The following is a 17,768-nucleotide window of genomic DNA, read 5'->3' as shown; positions in this document are numbered from 1 at the left end:
GGACTGAAATAGATCAAGTTAATATTGATACATTGATGCGTGATCCCGGAAAGCGTCCGCAAATTTGGAATTATCCTATCAATCAACAAGATGAAATTCGTAGAGCATACATAAAGTTTGGACCATAAAGTTTTAGTATGTAGTTGAACATTGATTTTTATATAATATAATTACTTTTTTGATATATATGCTACAAATCATATTTTATTAATTTTTTGTTATATTTTATATTTAATTGGCCCCCTCTTATAAAATTTCTGGTTCTGGAAATAATCACAAGATTTGATCCCATGGTGATTAACCGAAACTAACGAGCAACAATGAGAGAAGAAAAAGAGAGAAAGGTCGTCATAATTAGGCAGCAGCACTGGTTGAACGAAAAGCCACGTGGCAGATCCAAAGTCATCGGTGACGCCATGCTCTCGTCACTACACCCTGGAGTTCCCATTTCCCAACACAAGAAAACACCGTAAGCTCCGTCATCGCAGTCGCAGAACAACAATTCCGTTTCCATGGAGTGGTTCGGTGATTGCTCCTTCCGTCTCGATTCGCCGCCGGACTCGCCCTGCAATGCGTACCGCCTCCTCCTCCGATCTCTCTCCCTCATCCCGGTCTCGCACTACCTCATCGCCGCCGCCATCTCCCTAATCACCTTCCTCTACAACTTCATCGAGTGCCATTTCCTTCAAGACCTCTTCTCCGGATTCGCCGGTGATCCCATCCACCTCACCTACCATCCCTCCTCGATAATCTACGAAGCCGTTGTCTCCAAGTGCCGCATCCTTCATGGCAGGTCCTTGCTTTGCTTCTTTGCTTTTCTTCATATATAACAATTCGTGACAATAGTCTTATACTTGTTTGTTTCCACTTGAGTGTTGATGATTTTGCTGTTTCTTGTTTTGTGATGTGAAAACAGGTATTTGGCGACGCCGTGGTTGGCGAGTCCGCATGTTCAGACTTGTTTCTTGAATTTCTTCGGCAGGCCTCCGCGTTTCAGTTACAGAAGGTCATTCTTCATGCCTTTCTTTGGGCTATTGAATTGTTGTTGTTGTTGTTGTAGTAGTAGTAGAGAAATGTTGGGTGTATCTTTCTCATAATTGGGGTGAAATATCCGTGTTATAAAAGCTTATTACTACACTGTTTCATAATGATACTCACTTTTCATTGTGATGCATTACTTTTTGAATCTATCATTGTGTTGTGATTGCTGAAAGATATACCATGCTGAATCCTCTATGTTATGAAGCTTATGTTCTTCCAGTTGTTTCCCTTTCCTTTTGTATTCTGGTGTTAGTTGAGGGGGCATAATTACACATGTTTCAAGCCATTCCCCCACCCGCCCCCCTTTTCCCTCCATATACATCTTAGTAATGTCTCAATTTATTAATGGCTTCATCTAACAACTGCCCATATATCATTTTTCAGACAACTGTTTAATACTCCTGATGGTGGAACCATAGCTTTGGACTGGTTAACAAGTTCTGATGGTATGTATGAAGTATTCATTTAGTTTGGAAAGTCTTCAGCCTAAGACATCCTCCCCCCAAGTTTATCTTTCTGATTTTTGTGTCACGTCACTTTGCAGTTTCTGGTGATGTTCTTCGTACGAATGATGTTTTTTTAGATGAATCGACTCCCATTGTTGTAGTGATTCCTGGTCTAACAAGTGACTCTTCATCTGCTGTAAGTTCAAGGGCTTGTGATCTCTGGGTGTTTTATCCTTGTCTTTTTAGTTATAGCATTGGTTGAAACTTCGCATTCTGGTGGCTATCTGGCTGTTATGCCAAAGGCTTGTGTTTTGGTATTGTAATAGCATTTATTATTACTACATTGCAAGACATGTACTAATAGGACGTCACTGTGTTATCAATTGGGTTTTAGTTTGAGGTCCTTCATTTTTCCCAAATTGAGAGCATATGTTATTATATTTCCTCTTTTATTATGCTTCAAATAAAACTTTACATATTTTACTAAAACACCTCAAATACTACATTACGCTCATTAAGGTCCTCAAAAAGTGCTGCCTTGCCATTGCCATGTAAGTGTTTCAACTGAAGGGTGGGGACTAGGGACGTTAAAATCTCAAATGATGACCTTATTGACATTTGATCTCCCTATAGTTCAAGCTAACAAGAATTGAAACAAAGACAATACCAGGTTCACATTTGATGCATTGCATATGCTAAGGTGTTATTGCTGAAAAAAAGAAGCACTAAAAACTAGAAACAAGTTTCCCTAAATGATATTTGTCAAAATGGAGAAGCATAGTGGGTACTATTGACTGACTGCACTATCATTTATGTTTCTTTTGTTAGGCATCATCTATATTAGATGTTCCTCTGTACCCTTATGAAATGTTTTAAATTCCTAATTTTCACTTCTTTTTTTATTAGGAGATTCATTTATATTATACTGACATCTTATAGTTTAATTTTCTTTCTTCGTTTTCTCTCTGTTAGTATCTCAAACATCTTGCATATCATACAGCAAAGTGTGGATGGAACATAGTTATCAGTAACCACCGAGGACTGGGAGGCGTTTCAATCACGGTTAGTTATTCTGCAAGCTGGAAATATATATTGATTAACAATAACAATGTGGATATGCTTTGAATACATAACTTGAAAGCTTTAGTAGACTCATTCACGGCTATATGCAGTTGCCCTTGCACATCTAAATCAACCTAAATTCTTAGGCTATGTTTGGGAGTTTCATAGAGGATGGAAGGGATTGGCTCAATAGAATAGACCATCCTTATATCTGGACATATAACTACTTTGATGAGGGAATGAAACAAAACTGTAATCATTCCTTCCTTGAGAGCTTGTGTGACAAGGAAGAGATAAGGTTTGCCTTTGGAGCCACTCCACTCCCACCTTTAAAATCACTCACAAGCACACTTTTAGTAATAAAAGACACTCCCTTCCTTGCCACTCCCTCCATTATTCTATATTATAACATAGTCTTAACTTATTAGATGACATCATATGAATAGTTATTATATATCTACCAATTGTAAGCTCAGCACCCTACCAAATATCAGTCAATTAATAATTTTAAAATTGACCAAGTAAGCTCATTAGATGAGAGATTTGGGCTAATCAATGTGCAAGTAAATAGAGAAGGGACTGTTTTTGAAAACTATAAAGAGGTTATGAGAAAACCTTAGAACATGGGATCAACAGCAGCAAAATATGGCCATTCTGTTTTTTCCCCCTGTTCCTTTTATTAGGATGTTGATATTCTTGTAAATCTAAATCTCATGTACATGCTAAGCTATAATAGTTTTCTTGTCTTCTTTCCTTACTAATGCAATCTTTTAATTTAAATTGATCCAGTCTGATTGTTTCTACAATGCTGGATGGACCGAGGATGTCCGCACGGTGGTTAAATATCTCCACGATGAACACCCCAGGACACCTTTGTTTCTTGTTGGTACTAGTATTGGAGCTAATGTTCTGGTAAATTCATTGCTTGAATCTTTTTGCAATTCTTACATCAACTGCCTTCCCATTACATGCAATTCTTAAAATGCTCTAAACCTAGAAATTTCAAATAATGACATGCATCTTCTAGTGCCATTTATACCAAAGACCTAGGAGCAACTGAATTACTGTTGATATTTCTTGCTTTTCAAATTAGTCCATATTTCTTCCAAACTATGACCTATCCTGATAATTCCTACTTTATCAAATTGGTTTAGGGTGATCATGCTCAAAATTTTGGATTGTTGTCATGATATGCTATGATCATTGATACATACTCTATCTACTTTTGAATTACTATTCACCTAGGAGTTTACATTATCATTGATTTATTCTACATCGTGTCATTTGTGGGAAGAACCTGGTTTCAGCACTCCACTGTTTGATTTGAAAAAATATTTTCAGGTAAAGTATCTTGGTGAGGAGGGTGAGAATCTTCCTGTAGCCGGGGCTGTAGCTATTTGCTCTCCTTGGGACCTTTTGGTTGGTACTTTTTTATTTGAAAGTGATTCTTTAACCTTAGACTCTGAATGGTGTGAGCTACTGCTAATATCATGCCATGGAAAATCACTGTAATGTAGGCTTCATCTGAAGTTAGACCCAATATAATTATTCTCATTCTTTTAACATTGAATTGAAAATTGGGAAAAGGGAAGACAGCCGTTTCTGATGAAGTTAAAGATATTTTTGGTATGGAAGCATTGGAACATGATAGAAATTATTCTGAACTTTGGATTAAGGTTGTTCTTTTAGGCTTTTAGCATACAAGTTATGTGTGGTTCAGGTTTGAAATTTTGTTGTGCATATTCTCTTTGATATAACTGATGAGGTTTTGTTGAAAGTTTAAATTATTTGTTGTTTTTCCCGATATGCTATCTTAAGTAGATGTCATGTTACCTGTTTTATGTTTGCAGATAGGCGACAGATTTATAAGTCGTAGGCGTGTGCAAAAGTTTTATGATAGAGCACTTGCTTTTGGACTTAAAGGATATGCAAAACTGTATGTTTGCACCTTCTTAATTAAGTTTAAGTATATCCTTGATTAGCTCTTGATTTTCTGTGTATCATACTTCATTTTCAGACAGTGGTACTAACTTACATTTTAGTTCTTAAGACTTGGTGAATAATTCGGGCATATACTCAGATGATAAGTTTCTTTGTAGTACATAACTGGACTTGATTTGACATTTTCCCCGTCAATCACTGCAGGCACCAGCCTCATTTTTCTCGGCTTGCTAATTGGGAAGGGATAGAAAAGGTAGCCATCCTCTCTTTAATTCTGTATATACTACTACTATCAGTCCAATTTTATGCTAGTCAAGTCTACAGTGACCTATATATTTACAGTCACTTTCTATTCGAGATTTTGATCACCATGCTACCCGCGTTGTTGGGAAATATGAGGTACTTAAATATCACTTAAGATTTGTTAATCTTCTACCTTTTCTTTTGAGTCTCATCTCTTCCTATACCTCCTATTGGTTTCTTAAAATAATTTTCTGTTTAGACGGTCGATACCTACTATAGACGCTGCAGCAGTGCTAGTTATGTGCAATCTGTTTCGATTCCACTTCTCTGTATTAGTGCTCTGGATGATCCAGTTTGTACTAAGGAAGCTATTCCCTGGGATGAATGCAGGTATGCCACTGTATTGTTTTGCTTGGTTTTAATTATCATTTGCTTTCTGTTCCATATCTTCAGTTTTTAATGCAATATTCTCTTGTTAGGGCAAATAAGAATATTGTATTGGCTACTCCAAAGCATGGAGGACATCTGGCTTTCTTTGAAGGAATAACTGGATCTAGGCTGTGGTAAGTGACTCATTTTTTACATCTGACTCTTCAATCTTTTGTTACTTTCATCAAGCTTATCCTTTAATATAAACTACGTTTTGCGTTGATATTCATCAATGTCAATCTTATGTCTTCTGCTTGTGATGGTTTGATGGAGTGTAATTTGTGTTAGCTATCATTTAACTTTTGCTGTGTTAGTTTAGGTTGTGATTGATTTTTATTGTATTTTCAATCATTGGAACAACCAGTTTTTAAGGGTCCAATTCTTTCATCTCTTTTAAGCGTTAGTACTTGATATCATCCCTTTATTGCTTGGTTTAAGTTGTAACATACAGGAATTTTTACATGGCAATTCTTTAATCCCTCTTGCAGGTGGGTAAGAGCTACGAATGAATTCCTTGATGTGCTACATTCTAGCGAATATATGCACGTGCAGAAGAAGGTAAAGATAATATCATGTATTTAATCATACAAATTAATAGGTTATTCATCCTCTTGTACTGATCTATTTTTAATACAAAAACGTCATACTTGTTTTCATATTACATAGATGTACATCAGTTAGTTCTGGTTGGAAAAAGAAAAAAGAAAAGGTTATATTCCCTTTGGAGTTTGGAGCAAGACACTAGCATTTCTACTGGCTAAAATTGCTGTTTTCTCTGTTAATGGTGATGCAGATCTCTAAACCAAGCACACCATTGGTAACGTCGATTGATCAGGGCCCTTATGTTAATGTTACGGACGACGGAATGGTGGCTGCATTGAACAATGAGCCAAGCACTGACAATGTAGAAGAATTACATGCAATACAAGAGGATAGTACTCATGGCAAGGTCCTAGAAGATAAAGTTAATGAAAAAGATGATCCTGTCGCTAATGCAAAGCAGGGAGGTTCCTCTAGCATGGCTCAAACGAGTAGCGCACACGACTCGGTACTAAATGATGTAATAACGCCTTTCAAAACGTACCTAGGCCCGTTAACTCGACAAAGTCGATGGTCAACGTGGTTGCTTGTTTACATTGCCATTGCCACAAGTTGGCCATTGGTTGGTTCAGCCCTACAAATTGTGTTTGGGAAAAAGCTAAGGACGACCTCAAGGGGTGGTTCGGTCAGAAGATAAATTCATGAACAGAGGTTATTGACATTGTTGTATTTAGAGGGTGAGTCTTGATGTAGCAGAAAAGTTATTACCTTCTGATAAGGAGGATTATTCAACCAGTGAAAATTGAAAGCAGCCTCTCCGCTTAGAATTGGGGTAAGGATGCATATATTTATTCTTTTCAAATCCCATTGATCCGGTGTACTAGGATGCCCTATATATAGATGTTATTGTTGTATTTGATTCTGTAGATTTGTGAAAATAAACATACTTGTATTTGATGCATTTCCATGCTTATTTTGAAATTACTCGGGCGTGTTCGAAAAGTTTTTTAACGTGAGAAAAAAATTCAATTCTATTAAGAAATGAATTTATTTTTATTTGAAATTCAATTGCATAGTTTGAAATGATTTAATATATTAGGAGAATTGAATTCAATTCTTTAGTTTGATGACTTCTAAATGAATTGAATTATCTTTTTTAACAATTTTATCTTTGATAAAACTATTTTCATTGAACACTTATTTATAAGTACAGTGTACGGACATTTCAAATATTAAGTACGATTGTTGCGATAATTGATTTGAAAATGTGGTATGATTTATTTGTTTCAAAGCATGAAATAAAAAATTATTTTTGAGTGAATTCTAATTCTTGACAATTCAAACATATTCTTATTATTTTCAGTGATTTATATTTGTCATTCAAGCGATTGGTTTTTAATCTGTTCTCGTGCTTCCCTTCATCCAAAGAGGTACAACAATTATGGTCAAAATGATATAAGATTGTGTACCATGCTATACCAAATATGTGAAGAGAAAATGTATGTCATGCAAGAACTGTGACCCAACATTTACAAAGAAGTTAACATACAAGGATAATAATATGCAAACTAGTAATCAAGTTGGGTTGGTTTAGTAGTTAGTTCACTAGTTCGTTTAAGTAAATGTCAGGGGTTTGAATTCTATTATGTGCATGCTTTGTTTGCTGTCTTAACCAGTAATAAACAGAGACACAACAGCTCATAGACAAATGCGGCGGAAACACATTTAAGAACGCAAGAAAGAAGAGTGCGATGATGGAGAGAGAGAGAGAGGACCATCGGAGGAGGGAGGCATAGCAGCGGCGACGGAATCTATGGCAGAGGAGAAGACAGAAGAATCTGGACAGAGGCAGAAGATTGATGGAGAAGGAAAGAGGGAGTAGAGAAAGGGGTTAGGATAGGGTTGAGGTAGGGATAAAGGCTGGAATTTTTGAAATTAATTAGGGATAAAAGTGAAAAAAGTTGTATCTCAACTTTAAGAAGAGATACTAAAAACATGTATTATGTATGTATCTGTGTACCACCGTATTTATGTACCAGTGTTCATGTCTAAGCAAACAAATGTAGTCGGAGTGAACATAGATTAACTAACAAGTCATTGCATGGTTTGATTTTGGGACTTGAATTGCCTGCAAAAGAAAAGGGAAAAGGCTCTACTATATAAAATTGGACTTTCTATTTAATATTGCTTAGAGAAGGATGACATATATATGCATATGTAGCATCTCATATGACTTTACGCTTTTGATTCAAGACAAAACAAAAAAGGTTCATCTTGTAAGATAAATAATGACGTATTATTGTTGTAAGCGAATCAAACCACAGCTAAACCAGTCCAAGACAAATATGACGTCCAAGTAATAATAAAATCTTTTAAAGGAATAGAAGTTTCTTAACAATCTTTTCTAGAAGGACCCTCAATAAATTAATTATATTATAAGTATATTAAATTTAAGCTAGATTAGCAGTATCGCATTGTTTTCTCAGCCTCTGTCCATTGTGGAAGTTTTGTTTATATATATTTTAATCCATGATGCTTGGATGTATTAAATATCTTCTCTCCTTAAGTTTTTGATATTGTAAGGGATCTAACTTTGTTAATCCCTCTTAATCTTTGACTGCATATATGTAAAGTATCAACATTTTTCAGAATATGCTATTTTGATTACACCCAAAATAGCATATCTCAAAAGTGAAGTATTCAAGCACAAGTTAAGTTTTATTTTGTTCTTTGAGATTTATGAGCTGTATTAATTTGATTTTTAATTTTTTAATTGTTACAATTTAGTATTCTAGATTTAAAAAAATGTATCAATATAATCGTCAATATCGTTAGTGAGATAATTCAAGTCTTGCCATGTTGGATATATTAAAACAACGTACACACTTTGATACTAAAAGAGCACTAAATGATGTCATTTCAGGGTTTGAATAATACTAAAAGAGAGGAGTATAACGTTTTAACATTGTTCAAACCCTCAAACGATATCATTTAGTACCTTCTTTAATGCCAAAACATATACAATGTCGTTTTAATATGTCTAGCGTGATAAGATTTGAGCTACGCCACTAACGATGTTAAGTTCCGGTGACAAAAGATATACGAGAGATTACATTAGTGCACTTCTTTAAATATGGGACCAAATTATGATAACTAAAAAATCAAAGACCAAAACAGTGCAGCTCATCAATCTCAAAGTTCAGAGTGGAGCTTAACTCACCCAAGCACATAATCTTGTGTTTACTTTAGTTCAAACAAGCCATTTAATTTCCAAAATCTTTTTTCTTTAATTTTACATCGAATATTACTATTATTTCAACAACTTAAGGTGAATAAAAAGATTAATTAAAAGATTATTTAAGACACTATGTGCCTAATGCAAAATATGCGATACTAAATATGATTTAATTTTGTTAATTACATATGAGATATATATACATGTTTTCAATGATTCAAGATTAATTTACATACTAAACTTTGGTGTGAAATTTAGATTTTTTTGAGAGATACTGATTTTTGGGTACTTCATCCAACATTCTAAGAGGTCATGGCTTCTTCAAAAAACAGTTCATATTAGAGCTCATCATTATACTTCTCATATATATATATATATATATATATATATATATATATATATATATATATACTTATTCTTACATTTTTCCAGTTTTCTTATTATCCCTCATTAAAAAGATAAACAGAAAATTATTAAAAGAAAAAGAAATGTTATTCAGCATTTCTTGAGTTTGTCAAAATAAATAAAATATAAAAACCTGGCGTGGAATGAGTATTATTGATTATCTCATATCAGTGAACCAAGCTAGCTACTACAATAAATCAAGGGTTTTTTTTTAAATAAATTTTACATTTACACTTATACAGTTTTAAAATTATTTGCATATTTATATTTTATTATTTATTTCGTTTACACTTATTATAAAAAAATATACAAATACCTTGTTTATACCAAATTAATTATAATTTGTGTTTGATTACTTTGAATTTATTTTTTAATCTCATTATACTAATAAAAGTAATCTTTTAAAAATTTAATTTTAATATACTGTCAATATAAATTTTTTTACACGTACATCTAATTATATAATGTCATATCAATAAAAAAACTACTTTTTATATTGGCAGCATAAATAAGAATAATCATTCAAAAGAACAAATGTGATTAAATAACGGTATAAAATAAAATATTTTACACCATCATTCCATCCAAATTAAGGCTAATTTTTTTTATACGAGGTTGACTTGTGAGTTATGCTAAGTTATGGAGTATTGGGGAGATATATACAGTTGTGACGGCGTTCAATTTTTTGTTTTAGTAGGAAGAAATCGGACCGTCCGATTTCATTGCAGAGAGAGAAACACAAATCGGACAGTCCGATTTGTATGGAGCAGAATTTCGTAGATACTGAAATCGGACTCAAGATTTTCTGTCAATACACAAATCGGACCCACGATTTTCTACCAGTACACAAATCGGATCCAAAGTTTTCTGCCAATAAACAAATCGAATTCAGAGTTTTCTGCCAATACACAAATCAGACCCAGGATTTTCAGTACCTCTAATCGGATGGTCCGATTTGTCTTGCGTAGTCCTCATACCCTGGTGAAACACCATATACTTTTATAACTCTGCTATATATACACCAATCCTATCTCCATATTAAATTAAAAAGTTCTCAAATTAAACTTGTCTTTGAAAAGCCAAAAATTAAAAATATTCCAATAGTAATAATGTTGATGAGGCTGATAGTCATAGGCATAGCATCTAATGATAACACAACATAGAGAGTCATGATGATAAACTATTTAGAGAGTGTCAAAGATGCCAAAAGTATAAGAGTTGGAGTGCAAGAATCGTAATATATATATATATATATATATATATATATATATATATATATATATATATATAATGTATCTGGAATATCCCCCTGAAAACTTGTTAAGATCATAATTACACCCACAATATCATAACATCAATTAATTAATATTAATTTAATTTGGAGATAGACAAAGAGCTGTGGAAGCAAATAGTATTGCATCTTAGGATGCAGACAATTAACATCTGGGTGATGGTGTTACAAATTAAATAAATGAATTCTCAACACTCAAGAAAATACATACCCATGATTTCACGGATCATGTCATTTGAATTTGAGGGCCACAACTTCACACATCCCTTTCACTGTTTGCTGCAAAATCACATCTATAAGCAATCATACATTTTTTTATTATTATTATTTTTTAATTAACTTCTTCACTCTATGTCATCATCATCATTCATGCACGCATTTTGTTTTGCTTCAACTAATAAAGATTCTCATCTTTAAACATGCAAAAGATAAATTTTACATTTTTTACATAAATATTCAATGAAGTAGTATTTAATGATTAGATAATAGTGTAAACTTTTTTATGTTATCAATGTAATATAAAATTATAGGATTAAGCACATAAAAACAAATACTATATATGATCAAGACATGCAATAACACGTGCTATTGAATCCATTGACATTAACATATCTTTGTTAATCATATCTCCAAACTAGTACTATGATTCTACTTAGGACTACGTACGTACTAAACTATCCAAATAAAATGAGAAATATTTATTGTTCTTTTGAAACAACCGTGAAAGATGTAATTAATAACATACATGCATATTGGTTTATATAATTTTATTAAAAAAATGTCATTTACTAATTTCTTTATTTTTAATAAACAAATATATATCTTAAAGAATATTAAAACATAAATACAATTTTAAATATTTTTACTGAATAAAAAAATATGCACTCTTATTAATTAAATAGAATTTAATTCTTTATTATTATATATTTTATATCAAGGGTTCATATCTAGATTTAGGATTTAGATGTTAAGATTGGTGTTTTATTTTTTTTATATTTTTAATAATAAGTTAATTTTAAAAAATATTGTATTATTTATTTTTCTTAGTTTATTAAGGTTCGTCTTAGGTTAAAACTCAGGTGCAGTCGACTTCACGTGAAGTTGATAATTGAGAGCCGTTAGATGATTTGACTGATTTGACTAAATTTTTATGTAATGATTTTCACCAATCAAGTTCACATGAAGTTAAATCCACCCGAGTTTTCACCTTCGTCTTAGTATCATTAAACTCTTGAAAAATTTATTTTGATTTTGAGGAAGTAGTGATTAGTATTTTGTGATTTGGAGTAGCAAGTGGTAGATGATGAATGAAGATTGAAGAGTGAGTGAGTTACTTGCTACACTGCTATTTCTCCATCCATCAATTTTTTTCTTTTCTTTTCTTTCTGTGATGAGTGATGACTGACACGATTGCTATGCAGAACCGACCACACCTTCTTCTCTCTCTCTTTCTCTCTTATTATTATTATCTTCTTCACCTTCTTATGTTTATTATCTATGTTATGTATATGCTATGTTAGAGAGAGAGAGAAAGAGAGAGAAAGATTTCTTCTTTTTTCATTCCAGCACGCAAACATCTCATCCTCACGCAAAGGGACAACAAATACAATTCCATTTTTTTTTATTATATTTTTTGGACTTTTATTTTTGTCTCTTCTATCTCATTATCTTTTTTGTTTTGTTTTAAGAAAAAGATGAAACCAACAACAAAGTAGACTCCACAAAAAATTTCTTTTCTTTTTCATTTTGATAAACAAAAATTTAAATTATTTCGGTAATTAAGTTAATAATCAAGTTATTAAAAAATATAAAGATTGATAACTAGAAATCTTAGTGAACAAAAAAAACTTACTTAAATTTAATTATAAAAATAATTTATTCATCTAACATTTTTTTTATTTAATCAAGTAATAATATTTTATTTATATATTCATAATATCCTTTAATCTAACACATTAATAATTAATCTATCATAAATTTAAATTTATTATTTAATAATTTTTTGTTTAAATTATTATATATATATATATATAAAATAAAATTTAAAATTTTAATATTTATTTAAACAGATAAATAAATTAAATATTGGACGAATAATTCAGATAATAATTTGATCCTTGTTTTATAGAAATAAATCAGTAATACTAATAGTAGATATTGAATAAAGCAGAAAATAGAGAGCAAGAAGAATGAGTAAAGAAAAAACATATTTAAGGAAGAAGAAAAAGCCTCACGTGGGGTTGTCTGACAGAAGCAAAAATATTGGCACTAACCTGAATGAGAGAGAGATTGAAGTTGAAGTACTATGTCCTTCTTGTTTCTAACACTCACCACCCATTCCCATCTCTTCAGTCCACTTCATCCTTTCTATTACACACACGTACCCTTTTGTTCTTTCTCTTAAATAATATAGAGAGTAGTAGTAGTGACCTCACGTGGGTTAATCTGACAAGAAGGCATGTTTTTCTACCTTACCACTTTTCCTTCTCCTTTTTACCTTTCCATTCATCTACTTGAGACAAACCGGGTTTCTTGCACTTGGGTTTTGCTCTTCTTTCTTTCTATATATTCTTACTACTATTTACTATTTTTTAATATTCTTTTCTTTCATAATAATAATAATTAGAGTAAGTATTATTTTCAATCTTTGACTATTTGTAAAAAGAATAAAATAATTTTTAACAATTTAAAAATTTTTAATCAATTTATTAAACCGTCGAAGATTTTACAGCATTTTAAAACCGTCACTAATAAATAAAATTGTCACGATATCAATAGTGTCAGTAATAAATTATTATTTATAGAGATCGCTAAATTCAATTACTTGAATAGTTAGACTAAGCGATTTTTATAAATGATGACGGATTAAATTAGTTATTTAAATAGAGATCAAATATTATTTTCAATCTTTGATTATTTGTAAAAAGAATAAAATAATTTTTAACAATTTAAAAATTTTTAATCAATTAAAAACTATTTAAATAATTAGTTTAATCAATTTATTAAACCGTCAGTATTTAATTTTGCAACAGTTTAAAACTGTCACTAATAAACAAAATTCACTGCAATATTATGTATTGTCTTAAAGTACAGAGATCGCTTAATTCAATTATTTAAATGGTTGGACTAAGTGATTTTTATAAATAATGATGAATTAAATTAATTATTTAAATAATTATGGATCAAATAATAATTTTTAAATTTTAAAAGATTGGGAGGACGAAAAACTGAAAAAGATATTTACTCTAATAATCTAATAATTAGTATTTGAATATTTTTATTATTTCTGGTATGTGTATGCTTGCTTGCATTGCATGCTCTCCATGAATATTGTATACTAAGTACATTATATTATCAAGGAAAGAGGCATATGTCAGTCTCAAATTGCATGAGACATAGCATATAGTATATGATTTGGAGCATATTAATGGTAAGTTTATGTGTCCTCCATTAACAAGACAATCAAGAATTAAGAACTTTCAATTCCCATGTTTGATGTGACCTTTAGAGGATCTACGGCACTTCTCTCTATGACTATTTCAAACATCAATACCGATTCCATGCATTGATTTGAGTTAGTATTGGTTAAGTAGTTAATTTGTCAGTTAGTTAAAGACGCATTTAATGGTGTGTCTTTAGATCAGAATTATTAGTATATGTCAACTCATATGTTATTTATTTATAATTTATTTTTATGCTAAAATTGAGGTTTGAAATGGATGCTTGCATTGCCTTAGCTTAGTTACTCTATCTTCTGAAGAGAAACCCTACATAAGTCTTGAATTCTACATTTCATATTTTATTATAACTTTAAAGTATTCCAAGTAGTGTAAAAGAGTTTTGTTTTCATATTTTATATTATTATCCTTAAATATTCTATATTTGCTTTTGTATGATCTTAATATGATAGTGTCTCAACTATATATTTGTATCAAATCTCATCAGTACAAGACTAAATGTATATGTTATGTGTAAACTCTTTTCATTTAAACCATTAGAATATAAAAGAAATAAAAGACAAACTTATCCACAAATAATGCATGGTTGAGTTTAATTTCTATATATATATATATATATATATATATATATATATATATATGTTTAAAAAATTTTAAAGATCAAATTTTATATTAAAATTTGATCAACACTTAATTAATAAAAAAAGTAAATAATCACATTATTAAATATAATCTCATACCATTAAAAAAATATTTATAATTAATTGATAATTATAAATTACAAAATCTACTAATTTTTTAACATTTCTAATTATGTTTATAGTACTTTTATTTAACCAAATATTTACTATTCTAATGAGACTTTTAAGTTAGTAATGAGTTAAGTCACATATATTTATTTATATATGTATATATAATATATTAAAAATAATACGTAACATTAGGTGCAAAAATTGCTCATATATACATATATATGTTTATAATTGGAGAAAGTGTCATACTATTTGGTTTTTCACCGTGTTAAAGGCTAATTTATCGCAAATTTAATTTTTTTTAAATAAATTATTATATACACAGTACATATTTTAAATTTTTAATATTTATTTAAATAAATGAATAAACTAATTGATTAGCTAGGAAGTGTGATATTATAAGACTAGCACATATTTTTGTGTATGATGATTGCACTGCATGCTACAAGACATAAATTAAAGATATATGAGAAAAGTTGAAAGATAATGAATTGGAAGTCATAGGAGATGCTTTGTGGTTTAGAGTAAAAGCTTTTTGGCATTGAATCATAGCCCACGTTTTAGTACCAAAACAAGCAAAATCAAGTTGAAGCATGTAGATATATAGTTAGAAATTAGAAAAAAATATAGTTCTTGATCACAAGGGGAAAGTTGAGCACTTTTTTTGTTAGCTTCCATTTGTCTTGGCATATTATGACGATAAAGCATCAAAAGTTTTTCTTGGCAGAGGATCCCTATGTACTTAAGGAATATATGCTAGCAAAGCCAAAAATCCTTGTAAGAATAACCTCTAAATAGCACCAATTAGAAAAAAAAAAAAAAACTATCTTGAGATCATAGAGAGGAATAAGGGATCATCACTTTCCTTGTTTCCATCAATGGCAACATAACAAGTAATTAAAAAATATAACAAACAAGAACTTGCATTGAGATGCATCTATCTCATTGACCATCTATATATTATAGCATGTAGCATATATGTATCTAGCTGAATTTTTATTCATTCAAAAAGAAAGACAAGAAATTAAATTAGGAATAGGAAGGTGATTGATGAAGGAGACTTGTTAGGGCAAGAATAATTAAATTAGGATTGAATTGAAAAAGTGTATAAAAGACAATTGTTACAAGGACGGTACCTTTGATTCCCCATTGACACCGCTGTCTCTTGTCCAATTCATATGGCATCTTCCAACCCTTCTCAACTACCAAAGGAAGTAATAACAAAAACACACTCACTCTCATTATATTCTAATGGATTTTCAAAATCACCCATTATATATATTTTTTTAATTAATATCAATTAGAAAATATCAATGTGTGTGTATGCATGTTTTACTTACGGTGAAAACTCAGGTGCAGTCGACTTTATGTAAAGTTAATAATTGAAAATCGTTAGATGATTTGATTGATTTAACTAAATTTGTATATAACGGTTCTCGGTTATCAATTTCACCTAAATTTTCACCTTTCCTTACCCAAGACACTGATTCTAAAGAATATAAAGATACCCTCCTTAATTTCTCCGTCTTAGCATAGGAAGGGAAATTAAATTAAAAAACTTTAACAACAACAAAATTTTCTACTTGATTTTCTTGTACTTATTGTATATTCATTATTTTATTTGTTTGGTGTGTTGATGGTATATATAGGCATGTGATGAGATGAAAGAATTTTTGTGAGTCTTACCCCATAAAAGCTAAGTCCACTACCATAAAAGTGGGTCTTTATATTATGTGATAGATTTATTACCTTCTCACTCAACATACACGCTAACCCTTTTCTCTCTCTTTCTGATTCTCAGATCCTCAGATATGGAAGATTCAGAGGAAGATGAGCTCCTGAACCTTAGCCTTTCAGTGCCTGCTGATAGGGAAAGAAAGAAAAAGAAAGGAAAGACCATCTTAGATAACAACAACAACAACAATATCATGATGATGATGAGTTGTAGTAGTAGCACAACCTTTGATCATGAGGCCTATGAAGCTAAAATCTTTAGGCTTCTACAAATGAGAGATCAAATGCTAAGACAACATCATAGGAATCATGATAATACAAACAAAGGACTTCTTGGGAATAACAACACCAATAATGGCCTCCCTTTGATTCATTTGCTTCTCTCAACCGCCACTGCCGTCGACGGTAACAACTTCGCCGCCGCCTTGAACAACCTCACCGACCTCTACCAGAGCGTTTCCCTAACCGGTGACTCAGTGGAGCGTGTTGTGGCCTACTTCTCTGATGGCTTAACCGCAAGGCTTCTCACAAGAAACTCACCTTTCTATGACATGATCATGGAGGAACCAACTTCTGAGGAAGAGTTTCGTGCTTTCACTGATCTCTATAGAGTCTCTCCCTACTTCCAATTCGCTCATTTCACTGCCAATCAAGCAATCTTGGAGGCCTTCGAGAGGGAGGAAGATCGAAACAACCGTTCCATTCATGTCATCGATTTCGATGTCTCTTACGGCTTCCAGTGGCCTTCTCTGATACAGTCGCTATCAGAAAAGGCCACTAGTACCAGCCGTATTTTCCTAAGAGTAATTATATCTTACTGTTCTCGGCTATTATTTTTATATGAAAATATTACGTTAGTTATTTATTATTATTAAAAATAATACTTTTTGAAATAATTCTTCGTTTCTTTCGTAAACTATTTGTAGCATGGTAACATAGGTAACTGGATTCGGGAAGAATCTGAAGGAGCTGCAAGAAACGGAGTCAAGATTAGTGAGCTTCTCTAAGGAACTAATATGTGAAGCATATATATATATATATATATATATATCTAATTTATAGGAATGTTAATTAATGTAACCTATTCTATTTTTTTTCTCTTTTTTTAAATATATATGATGATGATAACCCTAATTTCCCTTTGTTAAGCCCTAGTTTGATTATTTTCCTACTGCAGTTTGTTTCTTTTAA

General features: G+C 31.4%; 2 protein-coding genes across 5 annotated transcripts; both read left to right on the top strand.

Annotated features, from left to right (window-relative positions):
* Nucleotides 1–217: 217 nt before the first annotated feature.
* On the top strand, nt 218–7,884 carry LOC112712557 (embryogenesis-associated protein EMB8). 4 transcript variants are annotated; one of them, XR_003811840.2, is made up of 16 exons: nt 254–793; nt 917–1,006; nt 1,426–1,487; nt 1,586–1,683; nt 2,460–2,549; nt 3,339–3,461; nt 3,891–3,968; nt 4,400–4,485; nt 4,695–4,743; nt 4,833–4,889; nt 4,993–5,123; nt 5,213–5,296; nt 5,651–5,720; nt 5,956–6,534; nt 7,066–7,132; nt 7,379–7,884. XR_003811840.2 is itself a non-coding variant. In XM_025765471.3 (14 exons), exons 1-14 carry the CDS (start codon nt 513–515, stop codon nt 6,397–6,399), a joined length of 1,743 nt encoding a protein of 580 aa, XP_025621256.1. In that variant the 5' UTR covers nt 254–512; the 3' UTR covers nt 6,400–6,663. The 4 variants fall into 4 exon arrangements, 2 of the variants coding, with proteins under 2 accessions (XP_025621257.1, XP_025621256.1); XR_003157824.3 differs by lacking the exon at nt 7,066–7,132; XM_025765471.3 differs by lacking the exons at nt 7,066–7,132; nt 7,379–7,884 and having other exon boundaries at nt 5,956–6,663.
* An 8,660-nt stretch (nt 7,885–16,544) lies between these two features.
* Nucleotides 16,545–17,768, top strand: LOC112713121 (GRAS family protein RAM1). The gene is made up of 2 exons (XM_025765865.2): nt 16,545–17,380; nt 17,504–17,768. Exons 1-2 carry the CDS (start codon nt 16,655–16,657, stop codon nt 17,582–17,584), a joined length of 807 nt encoding a protein of 268 aa, XP_025621650.1. The 5' UTR covers nt 16,545–16,654; the 3' UTR covers nt 17,585–17,768.

This window comes from Arachis hypogaea, chromosome 9 (assembly GCF_003086295.3).
Source record: "Arachis hypogaea cultivar Tifrunner chromosome 9, arahy.Tifrunner.gnm2.J5K5, whole genome shotgun sequence".
Lineage (NCBI taxonomy): Eukaryota > Viridiplantae > Streptophyta > Magnoliopsida > Fabales > Fabaceae > Arachis > Arachis hypogaea.
Note: the sequence above shows the minus strand (reverse complement) of the source record. Positions and strands in the feature narration are given on the sequence as shown.